The 12055-nt window shown below is 38.9% G+C and overlaps 1 protein-coding gene and 1 long non-coding RNA gene across 2 annotated transcripts in view; one reads left to right on the top strand and one right to left on the bottom strand.

Annotated features, from left to right (window-relative positions):
* The window catches only part of AMMECR1 (AMMECR nuclear protein 1), a 106117-nt gene extending 103922 nt beyond the window's left edge, over positions 1-2195 (bottom strand). The window contains exon 1 of the mRNA XM_068152038.1: positions 1988-2195. Within this exon, the coding sequence (XP_068008139.1) occupies positions 1988-2159 (172 nt within the window). The 5' untranslated portion in view covers positions 2160-2195. The remainder of the gene's footprint in view (positions 1-1987) is intronic.
* LOC137447985 (uncharacterized) overlaps positions 222-12055 on the top strand; it is an 87904-nt gene continuing 76070 nt past the window's right edge. The window contains exon 1 of the long non-coding RNA XR_010988956.1: positions 222-284. This is a non-coding gene — a long non-coding RNA (uncharacterized lncRNA). The remainder of the gene's footprint in view (positions 285-12055) is intronic.

Below are 12055 nucleotides of genomic sequence, written 5' to 3'. Positions count from 1 at the left end.
TGTTGGTAGAACTCCTTTCAATCGACTTCTGTTTTTATTGAGAGTAACTTCTTTTTTTGAGAGAGACAAACAGAGAGAAATACAGGATCTAGATTTCCATGCATGCCTTTTAACTTGTCTAATGACATACAGTTAGCAGTAAACAGTCAAATGCTTTTCTAACTTAGCAAAACACATCCAGCTATAATAATTTCTTTCTTCCTGCAGTCTCTGGGATATGTGTCAAATCTCAAGATCTTCAGCAAGCTGAGTGCTGACATTTGGGACGGAGTCTAAAGACAGAGGTAAGGATTAAAGGATTAATTAATATTTCTCATTAAGCTAAGTCAGTATCAGTCACTTCAGTGAAACTGAGGCAGGGATGCACCAGTGGGAGGAGAGAGCCAAGCTCAGAGATCAGTTTTACGTTCATAAACAACAGAGACAGGTTCATAGAGGCTTTCAGGAGCAAAAATACCACTTTCAGAGCCTGAGCTTAAATCTGTTGATACCATCTGAAGTTTTCACTTTTTGCTCCTAGTGCTCTGAGCTGTAACTCTTTATATCCTGCATGGCTTTTTTTTTATTTTTAAAAAATCTTTGCATATCAACATCAGAACTTTTCCCACACTCAATATCAAGCTTTAAAGACCTTCAGTCCATTCCTGTGTGCATACAATATTTCTCCCATCCCATCTCTAGCTGCTTTTGTAAATCACTCAAGAAACATTTTACAAGCTAGAAAATGAAAAAAAATTCTCCTGTATTGAAAAAAACAAAGGTGGTGTTTGAGTGAGTTCCTAAAATGCTGTTTCAAAGATTGTGCTAACTTTTGTTTCTGCTGCAGACTGTGATGTCAAAGCATTTTGACAGGAAATATTATGGGGCTACAATTGTACAGGATGCTCTTGTCTGCTCTGGCAGCAGATACGGATAGCTTCCTATTGCTTAGTCTATCTGAGGGCCTCCCTACCTCTAGTCCATAGTCAGGCTCTCTAAAACCTCTCCTATCAGGACAACAAACACCAAGTTTCAGTCAAATATTTGGATGATGTATATTAAGCCCTAGGGACAATCTCTGTTTGCAGTCATCTATTACTGAACATGAAAGGATAAATCATAAAGCAATTCCAGTTTTTCTAAAAAGCCTGAAGTACAGGGAAGGACCAAAGCAATCCCTTTGCAATATCTGTCTCTAGAGAATTCCCAGAGTTTGGTTTGTACATTCATTAGGCATGAACTGTGTTCGCATTCCTGTGGTAGTATGTCTAAGTAAAACGTCTCTGAGGATCTTAAACTATTTTTACAAGTATTTCAATAAAATCATATGTCCTATAAAATTGGAATCTCATTCTTGCAGACCTCACTCAGTGCATTTCTGTGAGCATATATAGAAAGAGCTGCATGATATAACCTGCTCATTTTGAGTACAGCTCAATCTCCTGCATTGGTTTTATGCTTTATATGTCTTTGTAGTGTTGGTGCACTGCTCTGTGGCAGCTTAAAGGTAGAATAGCAGAGCCAGCACACAAGATGAGCAAGCTGTGCATATAGCTGTAAATCAGCAGGAGCAGGTCTTCCTTCTAATGTTTCCATCTCCCGTACATAAAAACATTCCCTGATCTGAATAATTTGCTGAGCTAAATAATAAGGCTAGCAGTATACCTAAAATAGAGATGATCAGGCAAAAGAAATACCCACAGTTTCAATCAGGATTACAAATTACAGCTCTTCAAAAGGTACTATAATGTAAGGAAAAAAGCCCCAATCCCTGGAACTGATCAAAATTAGTGTCAGTCATTGATTTCTAGAGCACACAAAGACATGGTGAGTATAGATGTGTTACTTACAAGTGCTGAGGATTTTAGGGAACGAAAATGGAGACCAGGAGCTGGAGACTGCCTGCCATGCCAGCAGTGTTGATTTGGAAGCGATGGACACAAATAAACGTTCAGCAAAGCTTAAAAAGCTGCAATGCAAGGCTAGCCAAAAGTGTCCATGTCCTTACCGTGCTGTGGCTGGCAGGCAATCCGTGTCTGGGAGCCTTCAGTCCCTCTAATCAGGCTCCGGGGATTTTGTTTGCTAGAGAGATTGTCCTTTAAGTGAACAGTGCAGGAAAACAGAGAAATAAAGAGAAATGAGCAAATTGTACAAGGCAAATAGCTGCAGGTCTTTAGCATGCTCCCTGCGTTTTCCTGAGCTGCATCTGCAGTAGAGAAAATATCCCAAAAATAGCTCAGGCTGCCAATGACTTGCTGAAACCTGAGAAAGAATTGCTGAATTTAAAGATCTGGGTTGCTGTGGGTGTATGATTAAAGTGAGAAATTGCTGGCAGGAAGAACCTAGGATGAAACCACTTAAGGAGTAACTTGTGAGTTCACCGGTATCAGAATGGGAGCTGACCTCTGATTTCCCCCTCCTCCACCCAATGCCAGTTAACCCTTAAGAGTTCAACATGGACGAAAATTCTGCATTAGCAGATGGAAGGACCAAAAAAAATTATTTTCACCTGTAATATCTGTGAGATAGTGACAATACTTTACAGCAGTGCCCTATTTCCCGAACTTCAAAGCAGTCAGGCAAGCTGATGTTTTGCTGAGGTCTTGGAAATGGCACAGTTCTAACTTCTGAAAAGCTCTTATTGCTGTGTAGGATTTAAAAACCCCTTTCAGCCATATGTGGTCCATAGAGTGAAGGGGATTTCAGTTGAAGTTTTGAGGAAGGACAGATAAAATAACACTTCAGGAAATTTTCTGCGAACATTGGCTTAGGGACAAAATATCAAGAACTGCCAGAATGTTTGGCACAGCCTTGGAGGAGGCCCTGGTATCTCCCTACAGTGCCCAGAGCAAATTACAGTAGCTTAAGGACTACTCCAGGTTATTCTGGTCCGTAAGTGTCCCCTATGAATTCTCTGCTTATACAGATCACTGGACTGTAGCTTACTTTAGTTCCAGACCTCATCTTGTCCCTTGGCATTTTTGTATGTTACTTCCCTGATTTAGACAAGAACAAGAAGCAGTTGGCACAAAGCTGGGTACATTGGCTTCACATCAGTTAAGTTTCCCAAGTAGTGCCAAAAGTAACCCTCAGTAACCTATTTAGGACAGTATTAAAGCTGCCAGAGCATGGACTAGGACCTAGTCCTCAGATTGCTTTGTGCTGACACTGAAAAGAGAAAAAGCTTCAAGTACTAGAACTGGGTTAGGTTCAGGCCACACAGGGCTGGTTTATGAGAAGCTACTGCTTTGGGAAGCAATTGTGCATCTGAGAAAAGAGATGAATATTGCCCTTACTTCAGAATGTGCTTCTGTTCTATAGTGTCAGGTTTATAAGATGTGCCAAACAATAATGGGAGACCAAATATTTATTGTGCTTCAACCATAGTGGGGTGTGTGTGTGTTCACTTAGTCACTCTGATAGGAGTGTCCACTTTTAAGTGATGAAGATACGGTGCTTTAAGAGTATCTGAGTGTTTTGAGTGTATTTAATATATACTAGTTGCTGTAGTTTCACACTCACAGAGATGTTTACTGAGGCTAAGGCATTAAGCATTTGACCTATGATAATAAACAGATGTTTAAGCTACACATGTATAAGCTGAGAATGCCTCACTGTGACCTTCCCATTGATAGGTTCTTCAGAGAAAAAGGCCATTTTCAGGTCTTTTGGTCTGTCTAGAGTTCTAACTGTTCTCATCCTATGTGTTGTTCTAGGAGCTAGAAGAGTAGATGATACCAGAAGTAGGCTGGTTAATTTATTTGCATTTGTACCCCAGCAGGCACTTTCTGAAGGATTTCTGCTGACCAAAAGAAAATGTAGAGAATTAGAACTTACAGCCTAAATAAATAATGACTCATGTTATAGCATTCACTCTCAGGCAGAAGGCAGTGAACACACATATTTAGTGTTGGTATATATTATCTCATAAATTTCATGGTGAGTTCAAGAAGCCTGATTACTAATCTTCTAAAACCACCTAATGCAAACCTCTGTTCCTGGCTTTGAAGGAGCAAGGGATAATACAAAAGACTTTGTAGGCACCTTTTTTTGTGAGTTAATAAAACCCAATCCCAGTAAAAATGACAGCTAGTAGGTAATTAATCATGTATGGTACACTGCTAGTGATCTATCAGCATAAGAATACCATTAGAGGCTAGTGTCTGTGTGTTAGCAGATGAACTATGCATTAAAAAATGTATTTTTTTTCTCCATAAATGAGGCCATTAATGCACTCTTTTTGTCTCTCCTTGCTATGAAGAGGTTGCTAATGCAACACAATAAGAAAGTGCTTCATCTCAAACAATTGGAAACTTAGTATTCTGAGCCATCCTCTTTTTGTTCCATTCTCCTTTGTTGAATTTCATTAGTACTGAGAGTCTAGATCATCAATTATAGATATGAGATAATGCATATTTTGTATTTTTTAACTTAAACATACCATAGGGCAAAAGAGAAAAAAACATGACAGAATTCTGAGCAGAGAGCAAATGGGTGATTTGACCTGGGAACAAAGATGTTAGCATACTTTCATCATTCTTATAGTGAGGCACTAATAGTTATAGTGCCTATCAAATAGATGTATGGAGAATTAACATCTTCCACGTAGAAGGATGCTTCATATCACATTGCCTCTAAATTATCTAATATGCTCTTGAATGTTGGAATGCTCTTGTTCTTAATTTCTTCAATTCAGTCATTTCTTTAATACCATATAACTTGTGCTTTGCCCAGTGTAAGCTGAGTACTGCCTTTCATCTTGATTTCTTTGGAAAGAAGGGGAGAATTACCTGAAACCAGTGTTGTCCCACTGTCACCTTAAAAACCAGGCCTTAAGCCTGTTCTATTGCTCTGAGCTTACATTCCTCAACCTCATGTTTCAAAAACAAGGGTTTGTTTCCCAACAGGTCACTACCTGTTTTATAATATCTAGAAAGATTCTCACAAGCTGCAGAATAAGATTGTTTACTGGACATGCTGGTTTTGAGCTTTTTTCTTCAGTTAGTAGGTTAGAAAGGGAGTTAGGGTCTTAAACATGTAAGAGTGACCAAACACTCCATGGATATGTAAGAGGTACAAGGAATAAATGTATTAGGTAGGTGTGATTTTGTGAAAACTGCTGTATAAATAACTGTGAAAACTTTGCCACAGGATCCACCTTGCACTTTGGGGAGCAATCTCACAAAGGGTGCCTCTTGAGTGCTAAATAAATGGAAAAGCCGCTTCTTGTCTAAGAATTTTTTGATTCTGGTGTCACCACCAGGAGTGACTTATCTGTGAGCTTATTGAATAGTCTTGTGTGATCAATATATCATCTGCTGTCTGTCCATAGGCACATCAGGAGTTGGACTTCAGCTTTCATTAAGGTTTGAGGGTCCTTGCCTGTAGATGTCAACTGATCTGGAGAAACAAAGTCCTGTTTCTACCAGTGTAATCAAGTCACCAGACTAATGTGGCTGTAAATTAGAACTCTATTACAAAAATACTGAGTGAAATAAACCAGGAAATGTGGATCTTTTACACACTTCACTGAGGCAGGCTGTCTCCAACTGGTTTTCCTATTAGACAGTCCCTAGTTAAGAGAGTTCTTTGGAGCATGAACTTCAGAATGGTGTCTGAAAACCATGTGAACCACAGAAGTAGAAGAATTTCCAGTGAATTGAGAGATAATTGGCTTTTTTATGACAATGTTGGGATTTGTACAAAACCAACATTTTGCATTATCCAAAACTGTGACCGTCATTTGAAAAGAAGGGCCTCAAGTGCCAACCCTGGTAAGGTCAGTGGTAAAAGACAGAGTAGCTTACACTGCAGTATGGAAACTTGTAGGATTAATTTATCTGAAGTAACTTGGAGTTAAAAAGACCAAAATTAGTATGAGAGCTTTTTGAACAAGATAATAATTAAATTAATATAATACCCTGGCTAATAGGTTGTAGAAGGTTCTTGTTTTAATAACATGAGGGAACACTGAAAAATGGTCCCAGTGAAATCAATAGAAGAACTCCTTTGGATTCAGGGTGCCAGAGAGGTCCTAAATAAAGTAGTAAACTTAGAGAAGATCTTCTGGTAGTGCCTGTTAATGGTGAAATTATTAATGGCCTTGAGAATGAAGTCATACATTAGGCTTTCATGAATTGGTGGAAATGTAATGCCCAGCTCAAACAGCTGTGTAGTACCCCCAGAGGCAGATATCTTCCCTTTATCTGTACCCTGTGAAGTGTTACTAGTTGTGCCGAATATGTCATTTCTATGAATCCTTTGTTAAAAGAGCTAAAGTAGTGAGTAGAGCTTAACCAAGAGTTACTGTTTGAAGCAGTTACAGACATAATCCCAGTTCTTCAATGAGAATGTGGATTTAACTGTCTAAAAAGTGAGATGTATTTCTTTGTCTTATGAAATAATTTGGAAGGTTGTATGATAGGACCAAAGAAGCAAAACCAGTAAATCTTGAGGTTTGATTTGATGAAATTTAATTTTAGTCTTTTTGTGAACTTAGAACTAAAAAATGTCAGTGTTCAGAGAACTTTTCATGGGTTTTACTAAGCTATCACTAAATCACACCAAAATATTTTTCCCAAGGTTTAGTATTGTGGGGTTACACTGGATCTACTTAATAAACATCACTGAAGGTTCTTTGGGGTATTTCAAAGGATTTCCTCATTTCATTTAAGGTATGAAATCAGCCTTCTTCTGTGATGCCTTTCATGTCCTATGACTCTAGATGCTGTGTTCGATATTAAAGGAAAGTTCAAACCCAGTAGTTTAGAAAATGCCAATCTCTAAAAGCCTAAATATAAGGTCCACTAGATTTTGGAATAATCTGTTGCTAAACAAGCATCTGAGTGAAATGCTAGTGATTCTCAGAGTGTGTGTTAGTTTCATATGGATTTTTTGGGGCTTTCTATTATGTCCCTGAAGGCATCACTGGTGTCCCAGGGCATATAATTAAGAATGAGCATCCATACTTTGAAGAATGTGAATTGTTTCAACAGTAAATATCTGGGTTTGGTAGGACAGGGCAATCTGAGTTTAATGGCTTTGATCACTGCAAATGCCCTTTCCTTGTTTCAGTACAGCCATCCCTAGCTAGCACAGCTGCCTATCTTGGCAGTGTGCAAAATGTCTCAAATATTTCATTTTATGACAGGAACCTGAGAAGTCAGGCCCCTTCCTGTACCTGACAGCTGATTCACACAGGCTTGCTGCAGTGTATTTCTCCTGTTCTGGCTCAGGCTAATGAGGCACAGACACTTGCTGTTACCTACCAGGCGCTCTTCATTCATACTTTCTCTTCTCTCTGTTTTTTGTCTTTCTGCCCCTGTGTGGGACTTCTTCCTTTGTGCTTAAAACCCACTTTTAATCCCCGTTTCCCATGCCAAGCACATTGTAACTGTGGCTCATCCCACCCTATTCTCTTCCAGACATATACTGTTACCATGTATTTTGTTTTCTTCCTTAGCTGGAAACCTGCTGTTGTGATGGATAAGTCTCATCCTGTGTAACTACAGGAAAGGTGCCAATATAATAGAAACTATTTGTAACATTTGTTTTCTCCTCTACAGAGGATTGGCTGGAAGATTTTTCAAGATCAGATAAAGATTCTGTTACAGTTAGGGAAAAAGAAAATATGAAACCTAAAACCAGAGGAAAGCCACAATGCTGCCTTCCCTCTAGGCATTGAGTTTCTCATCAGTTGTCATTGCAAATTTCCACAACTGCTTTTGGCACCATTTCAAAAATTCTAACTCTGCACTTGGCTTTGTTTGATTAATGACTAGTTCCAGAGATTTTCTCCCTGATCCTCACATGAGACATAAAGAATTATCAATTGCCTCAGCCATGTCTGGGAGCAGAGTCTATCAAGGATATAGTTGGCTTCCCTGAGTTTATAATGAAACATCTTATTGTGTTCCCTGCCCTAAGGTACTAATTTGCTGCATTCTGCATCTGATTGGCCTGAGCACTGCAGGCTTGCCTTAGCAAAGTGAGAGAATATAAAAAGAAATTGCTATTAACAGCCACTAAACACACAATTATTCCCATGTTATGAAGCCTTCAGATTGGCCTTACTCTCTTGGTTCAGTTTCATATATATAGAAGAGTTCAAGCCAAAATAGTCAAAAGCAGATGACTCCTGGATACTAACAACTCCATTACCAAGTTTTAATATAAACCCTTGGGAAAATAATAAGCAAAATTGTCCTGGTTCTGCTCCATTGTACAGCTGTAAATCCAAACAATTCTTTGTAAACTTGGACATTTCACATCATTGTAGAAGTTGAGTTAGCTAATTGGTGCATCCTTTCTTGAAATGAGCTTCACAGCAACAAAAAAGGAAGGTACTTTTATCTCATGATTAGCCCAATTTCTACTTCTGTGAAAAGAGTTGCAGCTTTATTGCTGGGCTTGGTTTTCTTCTGAAGCGTACAAATCAGAAAAGGTTCTGTTAGAAGTCAGCTGCAGCCTGAAGCCCATCAGTGTTATTCTGTTAGATATGTTGACTGCGTGGAAAATTTGCTATTGCAGTTGCTGCATTGCCTTTCCTTTCTCTTACTATCATTATCTGTCTCCAGTGCAGTGATTCTGTTCTGAGATGGCTTAGAGGTTCCTCTGCTTTAAACATACTTTTTATATCTCTGCTGCCTGCGGTCAAATGATATAAATATCCTGGGAATGTTTGCAGAGCAAAATAGTATCAAAGTAGGCCTTTGAGGTAAGGTAGTGATTCTATAACAAAGAAGAAACAGCAGAAAGAACTTAAATGACTTGTCAAGAGCTGCACAAGAAGAATATGTCAAGATCCAGACTACAGCCCAAGAACATGCTGCCTTTTTTTCCCCCTTTTCTTCATTCTATAGGTTATTTGTGGTGCATTTTGAAATGGGAAATATGCAAGTGTTCAAAACCAGTTAGAAATTAAAAAACAAACAGAAAAACCAAACCACGAACAAACGAGCAAGGAGGAATAAAGAATAAAATGCAATGTCAGTAAGATTTCACAGTGTGTACCATCATGCCAAAATTCCTCATCCCCTCAGATTTGTTGCTACCTTTTTTTGTCCCTTGGAGCTCTTTGCTCTGCATCTCCATGGCAGTGATATTTTTACCAGCTCAAGGTGGTTTTTCTGTTAGTGAAGATGTCAAACGCCTTCTGTGGCTACACGTACTCCCGAAGTTTTGTGTTTCTCAGTTTAGGTAGCACTGTCTGCAGGAAACACTGTGTTGACTGATACCTGGAATCAGGAAAGCACTGAAGATGAGTTTGCATTGCAGGAGGGCTATACGTAGGACTGTATTTAGGGCTATATTTAACCATTCTTTCATTAAGTGTAATTTTCATATCTGAGTTACTTCAGTTCCATTCTGAGCTATCTTCAGCACTCGGTATTTCTCGTCTCCCCCTACACAGGCAAACTTTTGATTTCCAGAGACAAGATTTGTAGTGGTTGAATCAGAAGTCTTACTGGTTAAGATAGTTCTTCCCTTCCTGTCCAAATAGCCTGCCAGTTCCAACACCAGTTTATCTGATGTGTAAATGGGCCAGGGCTTCATAAAATGATTCTTTTGCTTTAACAGTTTAATCCCTCAGTCTTTTTTCAATAAAAATTCTCATGACTACAGCAGGAATCCTGTCTGAGGCCTGTAGAATCCTACCCAAGATCTAACTGTGCTATTTGCAATTATTAGTTATGACACACTGAAAAATTAACCAGTATGAATCCCCAGTGGATCTAATTCTGACCTCTCAGCAAAATGAGTGTGGACAAGAAGCTGAAGTGTTGTACTTAATATTAAGCAAGGGAAATAATTTGATGGTATTTTAAGAATGTGACATTGGTTAATGAAAAAGAGAAATCCAAAGCTAATGTTTAAAAGCAGTTCCACATAATCAGCCTCAAAGACTGTGGTGCAGGATTCCTATGTTATGGTTAATGGAAAATAATGTTTGTTTGGACGACTAGAAGTGGAGGTTTCAATCTGATGATTTGTTCCATGCAACACATTTTTCCACTACCACACCATGCTTTTCAGTAGTGTCACTTGTAAGCCCCTCCCAAGTTTTAAATTTGTGGGGTAAAGGTTAGTGTAAGTGCTTTAAGTTTAATATGAAGTTCTCATTGGATGCAACATAGCAGCTTACCGGAAAGTGAAATTTCAGTATCCTGGTGTCCCTAGGGCAGATACATTGCTATGCTTTCACCCCTCATATGTTTCATATTTAATGATCAGGAGGTTATTACAATTCTATTTGGGCTGTACAGAAGCCTCTTCAAATACACAGATGAGATTTTCTAGTACACATGTTCTATTCCTGGTAGTCACACCCCTTTCACTTGGACTGTCTACAAAAGACATTGAAAAGAAACAGGGGAAGAAGGACATTATGACCATCTTGAGCCCGTGGGTGCCCGAGCCTGTGGCAGTCTAAATCAGCTTGGGCTAATGGCAGAGAGAGAAGTAGGGAATCAAATGTCCTCTAAATGCTTCCTCAGCTCGACTGAATTCACATGACAGCAGTGATCTTTTGCTAGGTCCTTAGGGAGTATATTCTGTAAAATACAAATTTCTTTGCCTTTTGATGTATGTTTCTACTGATGCCTGTCCTTTGCTATGACTTTCCAATTCTGCATCATTTCAAAGAAGAGTTTGGTCTCAGAGGCACTTTTAGCCCAGTGGCTGCCAGCTCACCTTTGTTTTCTTGTCAGCATTTCTTGTGCTTTCCCTGGGATGGAGCTTTGGGCTCTTTTAACAGAAAACTTGTGTTTATTTATTTTCTTTAATCATGGAAGCCATTTAATCAGAATATTTAATTATGTTTCTCTCCATTTCAGGTCTGGAGCCAGTTTGGGTTTATTTTAATTCAAACAAGATTTTCTAAATTAAGCCCTTTTTCAGTGGCTTTCAACTCAATTAGAGACCAGAATCTTAACTTCTGTTTGGGGCAGACATTGACAAAAGTCTGTAAGTCTTTTTTTAACTCAGACTGACTTCAGTGGTATTATGCAAGGTACTTTAAAAATGAGTGTGTGCTTTGGGGCTTTGCTAGCCAGGGAATGGGAATTTTAATGTGTTTTACCAGGCCAAAGAAGAAATGAAATGCAAACTATTTGGTTTATAACTGCCCTTAGAAATTACTGATTGAATTTTCCCTGTCAATAAGTATTTTATTGACATCTTAAGTCCCAGGTAAATGGAGTTAGCAGAAGAGAGTGCTCGCGAGCCTTAAGCAGGACTGTGCCCTGAACATGTGATGTCAAAAAAACCCCAAAGACAGTCTGTTACCTAGGTCTTTGGCAGCATGTAGAGCCACTGCTTGAGTTCACTGGCAGCAGGCTGTTTTACTTCTAGTGCAGCTTTCACTGAGTAAATCAAAAGGCTGCAGCCAGATTCCCTGATAATATCCCAGGGAGGTGGGTGGTCTAATGGAGCAGATTAGTCAGGTGTGTCTATATCTTTCTAAGGCAGCAACAGCCTCCAAGTAATGTTTAATTTTCGCCATTGCAAGTAAACAGACATTTTTACTGTTTATCCAGGAGAAATGCAACTGGTGTAGAAAAATTTCCCAGTAAGAGCTTTAAAATGCAGCTTCAAGCACAGAAGTAGCAAACAAGAAACACCTCTTGAAAGGAAAAGAGAACCTGTGCTATGAGCAAACCCTCTCTGAATGCTGTGCACTGGGTTTCAGTGCTAGAGGGCAGCATTGTATTAACAATGAGAGTCTTGACAGCTTAAGGCCCTCAGCATCCAATTGCTCTGAAAGTAGATGTTCCTGTCAGTGCTTTCTTAGTTTTATGATCAGGATTCAATTAGAAAAAGCTATTTCTACTATGCCATCTCAGTAATGTTGACATTCATATATCTACATTTCCCTTGTTTCTGTTTGGCTTGTCATAAATGCTTAAGAGACAGTTGCCTTCATAATTTTTCTTCTTGCAGCAGTTCATGTAAGTAAATAGGTGATGAGATGTTAGGAATAGTTTCCCAAATTAGTTTTATTTACTACATGAAAACCGTGTACAATTAATTAATCCATTTTCCTTCTTTCCCAGTAGATAGCATCTGCAAGATATTT

This window comes from Melanerpes formicivorus, unplaced genomic scaffold, assembly GCF_026170545.1.
Source record: "Melanerpes formicivorus ecotype bairdi unplaced genomic scaffold, bMelFor1.0.p_v2 SCAF_22, whole genome shotgun sequence".
Lineage (NCBI taxonomy): Eukaryota > Metazoa > Chordata > Aves > Piciformes > Picidae > Melanerpes > Melanerpes formicivorus.
Note: the sequence above shows the minus strand (reverse complement) of the source record. Positions and strands in the feature narration are given on the sequence as shown.